Consider the following 17,535-nt stretch of genomic DNA (forward strand, 5'->3'; position numbering starts at 1 on the left):
GTGTAGGGTCAAGAAGGCAGCGAAGTCTGAATGCTGATGTTTCCTAATGGCTCACTCCACCTATCAAGGAGGAGTATATTATAAAGCATTGCGAAAATGATCAATTCATACAGTGCCCTATTTCTCTTCACTATTTCTACTATTTAATCAACCTGAGAAAATGTATTTGAATTCAAAGAATGTCATAAACCCAGATAATGTCACCGTTCAAAACACAGATTTTATCCCTTTACTAACCTGATTATTATCATACTCACCTCTCGATGATAGCCGCTCCACCCACCAAATGACTCACGTGGGAATTATTGGTGAGAGAAAAATAGCCCTCACCTAAACTTTAAGGCATATAATCAATCGGATTTAGAATGGTACCTGAAAACAGGCTGAAAAAGACAGTGAACTATCACTGCTTTTAAGGATTCCATATTCCATATGTTAAAGCATATTACGAGAAGATACCCTTGAAAAAAAGACCCAGCAAAAGGATATATCAATGTAAAAGACAGGATGTTTATTGCTAACATGAGCCCGTATTGTACAGTGTGCACATAACGCTTGTAAACAAATGTGTTAATTCGTTTGGTATCTACATATGGCAAGCTCATGTATTCTTTACAAACAATGCATATTTGCTTTTCCAAAATACTATTTACAGTTATGCTCGCAATTTGCATGTGCTGTTTAGTTTATTTGTTCTTATGTATTAAGTTTCCAAACTTTTGCATGAATCTTCCAAATTTGTTTTCGTTCGGTTGATATGTTTGATAACCTGATGAGTTGTAGTTATGCATAGGAGGTTGCCTTGCATAGTTCTGTCCCACTGTATTACTGTTATGTTCCATGTGGGGTGCATTGATATTTTCGGCAGTATTAGTATGTTGGGCTGAGCCTTCTGCTTTGTAAAATGGTTCAAAACGACTATAAAGGCGCCTGTCACTCATCCTTGAGAGTGAGCTGCTATTATCAGGATGTCTTACCTCCCTATGTGACAGTTCCCTTTGTGGCACTGTTCTGTGCATCATTTCCCTTTGTGGAATGTCCCGTTGGAGAAAGTCCCTATGCGGCATATCCCGTTGCAGAATGTCTCTATGTGACAGTGCTCTTTGCAGATTGACCCTCTGAGGAACCTCCCTTTGCAGCATGTCTCTTTGTGGTGTCTCTCTTGATAATATATCTCTTTGTGGTAACTCCCTTTGCAGCATGTCCCTCTGTGGCCTTGCTCTTTGCAGAGAGGTGGATACATAGGCTGTACCATAGCCAACTTGCATTCTGGTTTCTTTGGGCTCTTGGTACTGTATTTGTTCAGTGTTGAATCTTGGAGTTGATGCATCTCCTATATTTTCTGAAAACTTGCTTTCAACAGGCGCAACAGTGGAACTGGATGTAGTGCCCTCGTCAAATGGTGATCTAATAGATTTTGTTGGGCTAACACAGACACTTTCTTTACTCTTATATAGGCTTCCCTGGAAGGCCTCATTCTTACGTTCTGACTTTTTTAACTTATCCGGGTCACCTTCTTCTGATATTAATGTATCTGAGCTACTACACATCCTGTAAAAAGCAGGTGTTTTACTTTTGGATAATGTTTCTTTTTTGTCTGGTGTAAGGCTAAGCAATGACCTCAACTTTTTGGAGCCCTTTTTGAGAAAATTAGGAGAACCCTTATTTTCTTTCTTTGGCGACCATTCTTTACTTGTTTCGTCTCTGCTAGCTTCATTTAGTGAATCAGTGGACAGAGTCTTATTTTCACTGGCATTGTGTGGTTCATTTATGCTCCTCTCACCAACATTTGCAGCTTGGGTATTTGCGCTATGAACATTGTTGCACGGTTGTTTATCTTGTTGCACAGCAATATTATTTGGTTGTCTGACCGCACTATTGAGTAATGAACTATAGATATAGTTGTGCGGTGGTCTATGAGCACTGTTTTCTATATTTACCTTCATGCTCTCATACATAGGCAAGCTCCGCCTTTTTAGAATGCTCTCACTTTGCTGGGTTTTTGTATTGTCTACTTGTTTATTGTCACATAGTGATGTGTACAAGTAGCTAGTTGCTGGTTTATTGCCTGTGTGATTTGTACCATCTGAACCTTCAGGAATCTGCAAGCTGAGTTTTTTGTCTTCATCTAGTTGTTGCTGGGGTGTACCATATCCTGTGAAATATTTATCTGCTGTGGCTCTCATATTTGCATTGTCTTTTGGAGGGATAGCCATTGGTGTTGTAGTTTCCTGTGAGTCAATGACTGTTGAATTTGAATTTGTAGAGTTTGTAGTACAACTGTTGGCTTCTTTTTGATCAGGTAAGGTTGGCTTAAACACAAGTGAAGATCGAAGACGAGAATGATTGTAGATTTTTGTAACTGGAGTATGTTCTGCTCCTTCTGAAGTCTCTTGTCTGTCTCCAACTGATTCTGCAATTGAATCAGCAGAGAAATCAGATGGATCATTTAAGTATGATTCAATTCTCCAGTTTCTTAGAAATGATTTAGTTGTACGCTCAAGAGTTGGCATCCTTTGTTGTAGAGTACGGACATGGCTATCTGTTCCATGGAAAGATCGCCGAACATTTGAATTTCTTTCTGATAGAATGGGGCCCTTTTGCTGGGAATATCTATTGGCAAAACCTTGAGTTGATCCATTATAGGTACCTACATACCCACCTCTTGATGAAGAGCCAACACTTGGATTTTCCAGCTGTGTCTTCCAGTTGTTGGTTGTCAAAGTCCTGTAGTTAGCACCTCTGTTAAGCATAAGATAAGGGGAGTTTTCCGGTTTCTCTCCTCCAGCATAGCTATGCCTCTTCCAGCTTTCATGTTTTGCAGCTTGCTGAAGCTGCTGTATTTTCTGTTGAACATTATATCCAGAATTGAGATGTGGTCTATATGCAGTATTTCTTATACTGTATCTCTCATCCTCGTTTGTTGTATATCTCCCATGAGATTTCAAAAAGCTAGTATCCAACACATGTATTTTGTTTTGTCTGCTAAAGAGGCTCTGTTGACTAGACGAGGAAGCCAATGATGTTAATGAATGTTGATAGAGGCCATTCTCCAAAGTAATTTTCCGGCTTTTCCCTAGACCTAATTCTTCGGGTCCAAATCCATGTGGAACACAGGAGCGAGCATACAGTGTCCTAAATTCTTCATCAAATGACTCAACCAGCTGGCCAGTAATGACTTGAACCATACTCAAATTTACCTTTTCAAATGACCACATGAAACTGAAAGAACAAACAAAAATATGTGTTATTATTGTTGTAAAAACATCAAAGAAAGATCAATATTGCCATATCACATATAGTTTTCTGAATTAAACAGGGAAGACTAAAGACTGTTTCACTACATTATTGTTAAATCATACATGTATCTGACATTTTCAGAGTTTTCTTAATTTATGAGTTTATAAAGAATTAATAAACATAAATAATAGGTATATGATACAGCAAGCTAATGTTATAAAGTGGCAGTTGAAACATGTCTCATAGAACATTTTTTATAATCGGCTAAGTCATGTGAAACTCTTTGATTGATTGCCTGCACCAAATTAATATTTAATTAGCTGCTTCAGAATTCTGGAAACAGGGTTAACGCCTTAAAATGAGGGGTGGGTTTCAGGAGTTCCAGTATGGTAGATTGTCCGTAAGATTTTGAAAGAGTCACGTAATGTTCAATTAAAATGTGTTACCATCGGTATCCATGCAGCCAATTATCAGAGTTGTTTTGTTGTTGTTTCTGAGTCCAGATTGTTATGATGTTATCTGTTGTGTGGGCTGGCGTCCTATTCTGGAACCCCATGTGGAGTTCCAGAGAGGACGGTTTGTCTGAGACAGCAGCTGAGTGTGTGGCTTGCTGGGTTCCCAAATAAAGGAGAACCTTAATTTACTCACCTGTTCATCCATTATTTGCTGGCCAACTTCAACATGTTAGGACCCCGGGAGCTGTTGGTGGCCATACACAGTTGCTTGCCCGTTGCTGGGGCCGATGGCTACGCTCAGCCACGCCAGGCGAGAGCTATGCTGTGTGGTGTGGTGGCGGAGCGACTGCCGTGCTGGCACAAGTGGCTCTACCTGCTATAGGCACTGGTGCCAGACAGGTTTCCCCCATTCATTGGGGGGAGGAGGTTTGAGTGCTGCCATTGGCCTTGCCCCAGGCCGGTCTGCTTTGGCGTGTGCACTCTGTACGTTGTGAGGAAGGGACCTGCTGCCTTGGCAAAGCCGTCCTAGAAGGGAGTCAGCATTGTGACATGACCGGCAGGACTGCATTGTGAGTACTGCACAGGAAAAAAAAGGAAAGGGAAGCCCTGTCCAAGGCATATTGCGGCATACGAGGCAAGGGAAAAGGCCTCACACAGCAAGAAGGAAATCTAAATGAACTAGATAAAATGAACTAGAGGACTTTGTGTGCAGGTAGAGTTTTGTTGTGACATTCAGTAGAATAACAAAGACTGAAACAATATATGACTGAAACAGTATAATAACACGCAAAAGGATATCTGAACAACATATCATAAACATTTTGATATAAGGAAAAGAGAAAGAAAAATAACAGAATGCCACCATGCAAAACGTGCCTGCTCCATGGCCATTACTTGACCCCCGGGAGATACTCCTATAACGTGGGAGCAATGGACTAACTCCTTCCAGGTATATCTCAGGGCAATGGGTGGGGCTGAATTTAGTGATGAGCCGATTTAGAGACCACAATTTAGAGATCGAAAATATTTGCCTCCTGATGTAACAAACACCCAAGTGTGAAAACTGTATGCACCTTATGCAAAGCGTATATGGAAAATAGTCACAAATGCTTCAAAGCATGTTCCATACCTATTCCCTCAACAGGATTCTCTGATCAAAGAAAGGCATTTCCTCTCTAAAGCCAAATTCTCCTCGAAAATGCATCAATTACAAACTATAAAGAAGCAGGGTCCCTGCTTCACAAAGCTACTTTCCTGGTGTAACAGCTGCAAACTTAAAGCTCTTAAACCTACCTCTAAACACCATGAACTTGTTGAATGTAACAATGAATATTGCCAACACTACATTAGATGTAAGTGCCTATAGATCGTTCTTGCATAGTACTATGATTGTATAACATCAACACTTCAAAATAGTTTTCAATCAACGTAACTTTAATAATGCAGATTTCATTATTTTCTGTTTTGACCATCTGAGGTCTGATACGTTTGCTTTCATTTTTAGTTAAAACAGCCAGCAAGGTCAGCTTGCAAGATGCCTACCAAAACGCAGCAGTACACAGATATAAAGTCTTCATGCTAATGTATGACCTGTTTACAGTAGGTGGCAAGTTTGCCTCAACTGTCTGTTAACATTAGAAAGATTTCCTCCAGATGAAATTAGTGCCTTTTAAAAAATGTAGTTCTACAATCAGTGCGTTTAGTCGTCCCCTTAATCAGTATTGAAACAAAGCCAAGCTGCTCCCTTGTTAAAACAAACATAATAACTAGTGTGGCTTTTGTTGTCCGTTCATAGGTGAACATTGATAAACCTTAATTACATTGCAGGCTTCGAAAAAGTAGCTTTGAAAGCTTCCTCAATAACTCACCGACGATTTGACTACACAGACATCAAATTTGACAGAGACTATCCGCATTAATGCAACTGTTGGGATGCACGTTCAGATCTCAGCCCCTCCCAAACGATTCAGAAGGGGGAAAATATACTAATACGTGGGAAATGCACATGAGCAGGTACAGGGGGAATTAATGGCCTCATTGTTATTAATGTCTATGACCCCCCATATAGATTAGACCATGGGAAAGTACTAGCCGAAGTAGAAGCACTGCTTGAGACTTACTTGTGAAATTCTACATGTATCACCTGTGGTGATTTCAATTTTAACATTCCTAAGGAATTGAAATCAGTACTATTGGCACTTAATCCATCACCTACACCTAAGGCAGAAGATCGCCTTAATACATACTGTAAGCAGGGATTGGAGTGGCAAAGTATGTTATATTCTGCTGGCTTTTGGATGATCAATGGTGCCATGCTTTCTGATCTCCCTCCCCAGGTCACACACGTAAGACATAAGTCAAGTAGTATTCTGGACAATGTCTCTGATCAATGGCTTGTCTATACCACATTGGCTAGAGAGTGACAATTTACCTCTGATAGTTAGCCTCAATGTCTTGTTAGCTCCACCAATCACTGACTAGATGTCAATATGGCAGGGAACCAGATTAAATGCAATGATAGTCGTCTAGAGAAATCTAAAAGCAATGTTCAGGCTGCCTTGGACTCATTTATTGAGTATAGCAATGGGACCGAGAACCATAAACAGGCGGACTCCACATTGGAGGCCATTTATGAATTTGAAGCAATGGTAGCTAAGGTGATCCCCAAAACCTTCCCTAAGAGAAATTCCAACTCACGACAAACTACACGTGCCATACATAGTCATCTCTTTGATCAACATGTGGTTAGCAAAAGAAGGAATTTTCGGGTCACTTTGCGCACCCTATCAAAATCTTCTTTGGATGGAGCAGCGTATGCCTTACAATCCAGTTTCGAAAAGGGTAAATACCGCAAATGGTTAAAAAACCATTGGTATCAGGTTGAATGTGGATGCTGGCGGGCCCTCGAAAAGGATGCTAATAAATTCTGGAAAGCTGTGGAGAGTATCCATCAAGAGCCACGTCGAGACATTGTCAGAGTTACTGAACCAGCCTGGATTGAACATCTTATGTGAACCTTGAGAAATTGCTGGAACATTGTGGCATCATCCCCTATCAAGCGAGCAAAATGGCATTATAAAAATGGGACAGGTGATATCTTGAAGTTAATCATGAGTAGCAACTCATCTAGAGCCCGGGGCCCTGATGGCATTTGCAGTTAACTAATTAAAAGGGACGCTGTACACTGGTCAACTGCCCTCGATTTGCTATTTCACTTGATTGAGAAGTGCCAGGTCCTCCCCCTCTTGGCATGACAGTATCATTGGACTGGGGTGACCACTTGCTCTCTAGATTTAACAACTATAATTCAGCAGGCATGGGGTATCCGCAGAATGACCGTGTATGTGGCCGTCATCGATTACAGTGCAGCCTTCAATTCGGTGAATAGAGACCATGTCCGGTGAAATTGATGGACTGGAATATTCCAGTTGATTTACTCTCCATGGTCATTGACCTGCATGAGAGCACAAGGTTCAAGGTAAATTGGACCAAACAGGGAGGACTTCCACCTGGATCCCCACCTACCAGGGTCTAAAGCAGGGATGTAATCTTGTCCCCCACTCTTTAATCTGTACCTTGCAGCCATGGGAGAATAGCTCAGAGGTAACATGCTCGCCTTGGAAGCAAGACGACACGGAGTACCACAGGTTTGATCCCCAGGTACACTCTTAGAAATCTCTGGGTATTAAGCACGTTATAAATAACCTATCAGATCATATCATATCATATCATGGGAGCAGCACTGGTCAATCTGACCTTAATTCTGTCAAAATTGGGGCTCACTTGAATGCGCTTGGCTACGCTGATGATATAGCTTTATAGGGGGTGCCAACCCCTCCCCGCTCATCTGAATATATAATAAGATAGGCAGATCAAATGGTTCCATCCTTGAAGAAATCAGGATTAGATTGCCTTTATTTAAGGTAAAAGGTGCACATGGCACTGTGCATATATCGGTTAGGATGACCCAGGAACATGAAGGGTGATTTAAATATCACACACATACCATGAGTGTATAAAGATATGTTATGAATAAAGGATACCAAGTGAGAGGTGTTTAATTAAATAAATAATAGCTCCCTGAACTAAAATACAGTGCCAGACAAAAATATATTTCAAAATGGATAGCTCAAGTGCAAAATGGTTTCCAGGCCTAAGCCAGGTGTGGAAAACTTTGAATCATGCCAATGGTTTTCAGACAAGCAACAGAGACTGATACATTGGAGACAGTCTTTGGCAGACCCTCACAGTGAGGTAATTAGGTCTGTCGGAATAAAAATGGAATTTGTTAGGACGATCAGACAAGAATATGATGAATCCAGATAAGTAAGGGACATTGTAAATACACATATCTATGTTCTTATTGAAAAGGGTACAATGTGTGTCATGCAGAACATTCTGAGAGACCACTGTATTATTCGGCACCATATAATAGAGTTTATCTATTTCCCCAACAGTATAAGGCACTAACTAACTTGGCAGGACCTCGACAATCAGATATGGAGTAGACATTGATGTGATGAAGGTGTTCTTGGGAGTAGTTGAGCACTGTCATCGTTGTGTCCAGCCAACTCTAAAATAAGCTTATCAGATTTGTGTTTCAGAGACAATTGTGGATGCCAGCTAGCTAATGTGGGCTTGGTGTAGACCAGGCAAACCATCCAATGATAGTGAAGAAATGTTTTTTCTTTAACTAAGAGGGCCTATTGGAAGCATACTTTGACCAAGGTAGTCAATTACATAAAGATGTTGCATCATTCAAATAGACTATAAAGCAGAGCGCACATACAACCTAAGGCATCTTGGCGCTAGATAGCAAGATAGGATGTTCTGACAGAGGCAAGAATTTATTTAAATAGAGTTTTTTTCTGTAGACGTCGGAACAGAAAGTGATCAGTAGTGCTGCAGAGCACAAAAGGAAGGTCATTCCAGGCTTTCGCAGCAGCCACGGATAAGGCCTGTCCTCTAGTTCTAGCACACTGGTAACAGGGTACGGCTACCAGGAGAGCTGATTGAGAGCGTAAGGCTCGAGAAGGTACATAGCATGAGAACTTAGTTTGCAGATACTCCACACCAATGCTGTAGAAAGCTTGGTGTACCATGCACATAGACTTGAAAGAGATCCTATCTGCCACCGGAAGCCAGTGCCATTTCCTAAGTAAAGGAGATATATGTGTTCCAAAGGGAGGATGAAGGATTGCTATGGCTGCCAAATTCTACAGTAGCTGAAGTCGCTTAATCAGATAGCAGGGCTGGGCCAGATAAAGAGAATTGCAGTAGTCCAGCATGCTTAAAATTAAAGCAGCAACCACTGGCGCCTGGCAGGCTGCCGGGACAAAAGGAAGAACCTTACGAAGAATGCAGAGCTTGAAATGGCTGAATTTACATACCGCTGCCTCTTGCTCATCCATGGAAAGGCAGAAAATGTTACCCCCAGGTTTCTAAATGATGTAACAGGGGTGGGGAGAGGGCCAAATGAAGAGGGCCAGAACTCAGTGGTTCAGAACAGGTGGGGAGATGTAGTACCCACAACCAAGACCTAAGTCTTACTGCCATTCAGCTTTAACCAGTTACTTCCCATCCAGGCTCCCAGGTCCTCAAGGCATCTTTTGAGATGGCTAGCTGTTTCAATCTGAGGTCAAAGCGGACAAGAATTTGGGTATCATCCAAATAGGAATAATAACGGAACCCATACAATTGAATAAGATGCAGGCGGGTTCTGATATAGAAGTTTAACAGTATAGGGGAGAGTACAGAGCCCTGTGGAACTCCACAGAATAAAGGAACTGCATCAGAACGGAAGGGGGCAGGGAAATGGATTGAGATCTATCGGCCAAAAAGGCCATAAACCAATTTATAACTTGACGTGAAAGGCCGGCCGCAGAGAGACGGGAGATAAAGGTAGCATGGTCAACCATATCGAAAGCAGCCGAGAGATCTAACATGACTGCTATGTTACCGCCCTGATCTTCCAGGCGCTGCAAGTCATCAGGTTAGGAGAAACATTTTTTTTGAGAGAGAGTGTATCTTATTATAACAGCCAATAAAGACTGCTGAAAACTCTCAGGCGTCGGTCTGCTTCTGTCTGGATCAATGAAGTGTTCATGGATGCGTGCGGCTTGATGAAGAATGGGAAGCAGGGCCCTTCAGTTCATAGTATTGAAGGATCTTACGCCGGTGGGCCTTCAGGCATCCTTGGATTGCCTGAAGTCATATTCTGAATTTAATTCACTAACCATCAATACTAGTAAAACCAAGGTGGTGATTTTTAGCCCTCACTCTAGCAAGCCTAAACGGTCAAGTTGGCATCTTGGAGGGAGAGAATTGGAGATGGTAGATGAGTACAAATATTTAGGCATTCAATTTGACCATTCATTAACAGGGCAGAAACATATGGAGGCTCTGAAATTAAAGAGTGCCCAGTTTATAGGCCGCCTAAAAAAACTAGCTTCCAAGGGTGGAGGCTACGGATCTACGTGATCCGACCGCTGCTGATTTTCCTGTGGCCGAAAATGTTGCATGTGAAAGGTACGAACCACAAGAGGTTCATACATTTCCCACGAGAACACATGTTCAAAACCCCTACATACCCACACCCCCATGCACACCCACAACACACCCACGACACCCCCCCACACTCCCAACATAAACAAACCCTGCGTACCTTTTCTTCAGGCTGTGTCCCTGGGACGCCTGTTCCCTTTCACTTCTGTGATCGGGAACTGGCGCCGCACGGTCCTTCTCGTTTTTTCCCTTTTTTTTTTAGGCAGCTGCAGGGGTTTCCCCCGCAACACCCTGCTCACTATACCACACAGTATAGTGAGCAGGGTGTTAAGGGGGACACCCCTGCAGCCCCCGCAGTCTTTTTATTTAATACTTACTTACAGTGCTACCACCAAAGGTTCAAACTTTTGGTGTTCGAACCTTTGGTGGTAGCATTTTTTGGACTTTTTGGACGGTTGGATCTTTTCTTCGGTCCAATCGTACAATTCCTCATTCGCTGGGAATACTTCCATAACTATACTCTGCTAAACTTCTTCCCATTCTTGTGTATGGGCCAGTGTGTTGGGCCAACAAAAATATGAATGACCTGGCTAGCCTAGAGGGACGCCTTCTAAAGAAATTGTTTTGCCTTCCAGCGTGCACACCTGTCGAAGTGGTTTATTTGGAATTATGAGTGATTACATGCACGGCGTGAGTACAATTTTCCAAAACATACACATTACACAAACTTGAAATTGGCTATTGCACCAGTCGGAAGCCTCAATCAATCTATACTGGAGGCTGCTCGAATTAAAGGTACATTTATTAAGAACAGTAAACTGACTAATATCCTCTCAGCTGGAACTCTGGATTTCATGAGAATCCATTGACTTACAACCGCTCACGCTATAAGTTGGAAATGAAATATAAGGTTGTTCCTTTCCATCTAGAGTTACACATAAGTGCACTCTGCACCAAGAGTAATAGGCCCTCATTACAACCCTGGCGTTAAGGGGTTAACGGCACCATAAAAGGTGGCGGTGCTGCTAAGCCCTTAACGCCTGATTACGAGGTCCCTTTGCGGGTTGGAGATTTTAACAGCTGCTTTTTGTAGGCGTTAAAAACCAACCCGCAAATGGACCTTGGTGCTAAGTACGGTGCCGCAATTTGCGGCACCGTACTTAGCGCCTTCCCCATTCCCATTGATCCCTATGGGGCAAAAATGGGAATGGGGAAGGGCCATGGCGGCATGGGGAATTACCGTCCCGCCGACCTCGGAATGGGGCGGTAATTCCCCATTCCGCCATGGCGGAGTCGGTAAGTTACCGGCATGGACCATGGTGCTATTAGCACCATTGTCCAACGCCAGGGTCGTAATGAGGGCCATAGTCTCCACTTTGTGGAATACATTACTAACAGGCCAGGGATTCCTGCTTATATTCAGAAGTTTGTGGAAAACCAGCTAGTCTGGGACTGCCTAAAACGAAAAACCAATGCAGTCAGCACATTTGAAAACATGTGGTCATGGATTAACATCCCACGCAATGAATGCACCTATTGATGGAGTGTGTAACCTTGTCAGCCAAGAGATTGAATGCTGTGAGATCGGCTGGTAACTGTGTTTATCTGGGAGCAGCGGAGTGATGGGCACATTTGATGAATGGGAATGAAGAACCAAACATCATATTCTTCACAGTTATTTGGAGGAAGATTGCATTGCTCCTGGAAGCTTTAGGAAGCTAGGAACATGTATGGCATGGGGATGGAACCTGTGGGGTGCAGTATTGGCTGGTGGGATAATTATATGCTGATTACGCCATGATGTAACTGTGATGCTGCATGTTTCTTTTTCTTCTTCCTTTCTTTTTTTGCTTTTTTTACTATTTATGTACATGTGTCAAAAAGCTGACATTGGTCTGCTGTATGGCATGGTAAAATAAACAAAAAAGAAAAAGAAACATGCAGTTTTAGAATCAGTGCTTTTAGTCGTCCCCATAATTAGTATTGAGACAAAGCCAAGCTGCTCCTTTGTTAAAACAAACATAATAGGTAGTGTGGCTTTTTGTTGTCCGTTCATAGGTGAACATTTATGACCATTAATTACTGTATATATATATATATATATTCGGTCAATTGTGAAAAGGTCAATTGTGACCCTTTAAATTCGGTCAATTGTTCATTCAAACAATTGTAAACGACCAATTTGGGTAATACTGGGAAATACACATGAGCGGGTACAGAGGGGAGTCCTGTGGGTGTAGATGAATAGTGCAGGCGTGTTCCTTGTAGGAACTTACATAGATTTAAGGTAAATTAAGAACAAGCTTTATAGAGTGCTAGGTAGATACACTGTATGTGCACATCCCACATGGAACGAGTCCCTGTTAAATAACGAGAAACATAGAAGGGACATCATATCCGAATATAGGCCTGAATCGTCGCAAGCCATGTTGGAAACATAGACAAACGAGGCCTTGTGCTTGAATATTTCACCCCCACCTCAGGCAATGTAGGAAACATGTACACACACACATTTATCCTGTTAGCGCTTTGCGAAATTAAAAAGGAATTTGAATACCTAACACGAGGATTGCTGCAGCTGGTTGTGCCGGACAAACCCTTGGGAGCCAGGGCAGAGGTTTTGAGCTGCCAAAAAACAAGTTGAGATTTAGGACACTAGCACCCCCATGATAGTGGCCATCCTATTTGAACGACCAGATGCCCATGAGCAAAACTCCTAAATCCTTCACAAAATGAACTGATTAGTAGGACCTGCAGAAAACCCAGGCCTGCCCCACAAGAGGAGTGGCTTATGAGGGGGAACAGAGGACAACGCGGCCTGTGATTTGTACCAGGGAGAGCAATGGGTGATGCCTACTCTTATAAACCTACAACGGGGAGACATTATGGGTGCGCCTGTGTGTCTGGGATGAGAAAAGAGTTGCTTTATTCGCAAGGAACAGACTGACCTCAGAGTTATCCACTGAGCTCATGTTGACGGCCAAATACACATCACATGATTAGGTTTTAGGGCAGGGCGGTGCTTTCAGTAACCTAACCAATCATCTTAAAGCAACCCAAGGTATGGAGAAGTTGGAGGCAAAGAGGATGTGGCTAATTAACTTGGGGTTCATATGTAATCAGTAGTATGTAATAAGGTGGCAGCCAATGAGGGTAGGGGATGAACACTGTAGATCGTGTGCATCACTGATGATGATTTTTGCAGTTATAACATGTGGCAGAGGAACTATAATACCCTGTCACCATTTCCTTTTTGGATACAAATTACTCCTTGCGCACATCTTGGAGAGGTTTAGAGGAGCCGTGTTATCAGATTCCTCTCTGTTCTTTGGAGTGGGCGCTGTCCTGAGATTGTACATGCCATTTATGGGACCCCGTGACGGGGGATGTAGATGTAAGTGCACCTTTTTGCGGAGAAAAACAAGTGGGGTGAGGTGGAGGAGTGAGAATGTTCGGGAGTGGGAGGAATGGTATGAATGTAGTGAGCAAGTAATGGGTGGAAGGTGCAAAAGACCATGTGGCATTGTACATAGGTTGGTTTGCTTATAATATAGAGGACTGTGGTGTCACAAGACCCTTGCTATTAGTAGCGAAGAGTAATGAAGAAAAAAGCTACCGATTGAGGTTCTGTATATTGAATGGACCTGGGATCCCTCCCCCAGTACCAAGATCGCGTGAGCATGAGACGTAGTTGCTGTACAGTCCTATTGTGGGCCTGGGATCTCCCCACCAGATATATGGGAGGTGTGGGAACGGAAAAGTCATTTTTATTATGATTTGTTTGTTTTATTGTGATGAGGAGAGGTGGAGGGAGGGCCTGATTTTATTGTGTGAGAATAGATTGGCGGGTGGCTTGAGGATGTGCATGAGAGGTGTGGGGGAGGTTTTTAGAGAGGGGAAGGGTGGGGTATTGGTAGTGATAGGGCAAGGGGGGAACAAGGTGAATATAGCCCCGCTGGTTCTGGGTGTGGTTAGACAAAATATTGTATAAGGGTGGTAGAGGGGTGGCTGCATTGGAGCCGGCAACCCCATTGGAGTATGTGGAAGGCTCTTCCTCGTACTGAGAGAAGATCCTCAAATGTCACAAAGAATGGCTAACAGAGACTAACGGAGGATGCAAAAGCCATGGCCGGAACAGGGAATAAATAATAAAGACATTTTAAGCCGTTTATGGAGAAAAGAAAAAGTGGGGTGAGGTGGAGGAGTGAGAATGTTCGGGAGTGGGAGGAATGGTGTGAATGTAGGGAGCAAGAAATGGGTGGAAGGTGCAAAAGACCATGTGGCATTGTACATAGGTTGGTTTGGTTATAATATAGAGGACTATGGTGTAACAGGACCCTTGCTATTAATAGCGAAGAGTAATGAAGAAAAAAGGTACCGATAGAGGCTCCGTATATCTTGAAAAGCTCACCATCACCCAGTTTAATCTTCACACTGAATCTGTTGGTTGTCTCCGCTACCATCAGTCTGGCTTCAGGGCTGCCAGTAGCATGGAAACTGCTCTTCTGAACATCTACAAAGACCTGCTCTCTAACCTTGATTCCAACACCCCCTGTGTCCTCATCTTACTTGATCTCTCGTCTGACTTTGACATGGTCAACCATGCCATCCTGCTCAACCGTCTCCGTGATAACCTGGGCATCACGGGTCAGGCCCTGGCATGGCTGACTTCTTTTCGAACTGATCGACCCTCCCAGGTCCAACTCGGGTCCTTCCTCTCCTCCATCTCTATCTCTACCTGTGGTGTTCCCCAGGGATCTAACCTCTCTCCCTGGCTTTTCAACCAATATCTGGCACTTATTGCCCACCACATTGCTGCACTCTGCCCCAACTTCCAGTGCTATGATGATGACACTCAGCTCATTTTCAGGCTACTCTCAGCCACTTCTTCTCCCTCTGTCATCTCTGACTGCCTGTGATCTCTGCCTGAATGCCAGCAATACTGAGATTCTCTTCATCGGCACACCCACACCCTCCTTTCCTGTCACTCTCTGGCCGGCCTCTCTTGGCCCTCTCCCTGCTCTCACCTGTGAGGCTAAAAACCTCGGGGTCATCTTTGACTCCACACTCTCCTTCTCTCCTCACATATCTTCCTTCCCGAGCTCTTCGCTCATCCACCTCCAACTCCCTCAGGGTCAGTCGCTTCTCCAAGCAGCAGGTTGGTGGTCGATCACTTTCTTCGGCTGGGGCCTCCCTCGGGAACAGCCTCCTTGCCCCCCTGAAACTTGAGGAGAACCATCTCCAGTTCCGAAGCACCTCAAAACCTTTCTCTTTGCTTCTGCTTTTTCTCCTCCTCCCCCTGCTGATTTCCTGACTTATACTGAAACTGCACTGGTTTAACTGGCCACCCTCTGATCTCGGGCCCAGGCACCCCCTCCACCAGTCGCACACCTGCACTGCCCTTCTGGAAACCCCTGCACTTGCGGACTGTTCTCTGTATCCCTAAAGTCCTACCACTAGCACTTGACACCTGATGCATGCACTTACCCTTCTCCCTTTCACTTGCCACCTGCTGGCCATACTTGTATTTTGTTATTTATTCTATTATCCCATGTATTTCACTGTCCCCTTGCCCTTCTGCCCTGCACTTCCCCTCCCAAATTCGCACACTCCCATGCACTTGCGCGATCTGAATGACACTTGGCCTAATAGTATCGTTGTTTGTCTTCCCTCTGTTCCCTCTCCCTTGCCTCATTGCGCATTGAAACACTTGTGTATAGGTGCGTTACAAATGCCTTATCATATCATATCATATCATATCATATGTATACGTTTTTAGCAGCCATATATAGAGGAAAAAAGTTGAAAAACCGAAAGGAAGTGTTAGAGGTGTGGAACATGGTGGAAGACTTGGAAGATGTTCCTATTGATTCCTATAAGATGTTGAACTGGCCACCCACTACCTGTGTTCCTGCAGCTACCACATACATCATCCCTAGCATTCCAGTACTTCCTGCCCCACTGCCCCCTGAAGAACCAGTACAGTGTCCCCTGCTAGGGTGTTACCCCACATACGCAGTGTCAGGATATTCCAATTATATATATATGTCCCACTACCCGGCACCGCTCCTCTGCCCCCCACACCACCCAGTATAAGAATCTCCCCAATCCTATAGCGCCTGCAGCTGCAAGAGCTATATCACAAGAACAAACAGATGGAAAGCCACAGAAGGAGTTGAGAGAAGTGCTGAGAAAGAACTACCAATTTTAATGTTGGACAGGAGAGATGGACAGCAGGTGCCTGTTGGGACTGACAAATGGAGATAGGGAGGCATTTTGTTTAGAATTGACAGAACCACAATTAAGGATATGCACATAGAGAAAGAGAGGGAGGAGAGAAGGAGAAGGTGGGTGGACAGTTTGGATTATGGGACAGTACAGTCCCATGATGATTATGACCGACACGCCCAGCAGATGAAGAGTGGGATACAGTGGTTAGTGGAAAGACGAAGAAGAGCTGCCTGCAATTTCGCCGTGGGTTGACAGTTTGTGAGGACCTAGGTTAAGACATAGGAATGAGCATATGGCAGTGGCAAAAAGATTGCTTATGGGAAAGAAGAAAATGACAAATCTATATACATACAATGCTTAGGTATTTGTCTGTACTCAGCTGATGCAATTTATCAGTGTTAGGTTGCCCTTTGCTCTCCAAATGGCAAAGTGCACCCACTTCAACAAACGGCTATCATTTCAACATATAGATGCAATTTATCACTGTTAAGTTGCCCTCTGCTGTCCAAATGGCAAAGTGCACCCACTTCAACAACAGCTATCATTTCAACGAACAGAATGAGCATGATTCCATGTGGCCACCTTCCCATTCCACTAGGAATAATTTCAAGTTACTTCTTTTCAAACTCACTTCTCTTCACACAGGGCACGGCAGTTCTAGTGTCAATGAACAGTTCATTACCAGCTCAACATTTCTAAAGAGCGAAACACTGTAGAACAAATGCCTCCTCACTAGCTAAAAATAAAAGTAGGTGCTGTAATTGTGCTACTGCGCAATCTTATGCCATCACAGGGACTCTCCAGTGGAACAAGGTTGACAATTACGCATCTATAAAGACATATCATAGAGGACTGTGTGATTGATGAAACTTAGATACTGTTCTTATACTGTGTATACCTCTCATTCCATCTGATAAATGTATCCTTTTCAATTACCATTAATATGTCACAGGGACCTACGCCACCTTCCTGGAAGCGATTGGTGGTAATTCCGATATTTAAGAAGGAGGACAGAACTGACTCTATTAATTACCGACTGATATTGACCTTTAAGTTATGCTAGAACAGTGTATGTTACGCCATGAACAGCTAGTAATCTAATAAA

The 17,535-nt window shown here is 43.4% G+C and overlaps 1 protein-coding gene across 1 annotated transcript in view; it reads right to left on the minus strand.

Moving 5' to 3' along the window:
- Nucleotides 1-490: 490 nt before the first annotated feature.
- The window catches only part of FAM83B (family with sequence similarity 83 member B), a 430,667-nt gene continuing 413,622 nt past the window's right edge, over nt 491-17,535 (minus strand). The window contains exon 5 of the mRNA XM_069606140.1: nt 491-3,222. Within this exon, the coding sequence (XP_069462241.1) occupies nt 687-3,222 (2,536 nt within the window). The 3' untranslated portion in view covers nt 491-686. The remainder of the gene's footprint in view (nt 3,223-17,535) is intronic.

This window comes from Ambystoma mexicanum, chromosome 4p (genome assembly GCF_040938575.1).
Source record: "Ambystoma mexicanum isolate Mex_15411 chromosome 4p, UKY_AmexF1_1, whole genome shotgun sequence".
NCBI lineage: Eukaryota > Metazoa > Chordata > Amphibia > Caudata > Ambystomatidae > Ambystoma > Ambystoma mexicanum.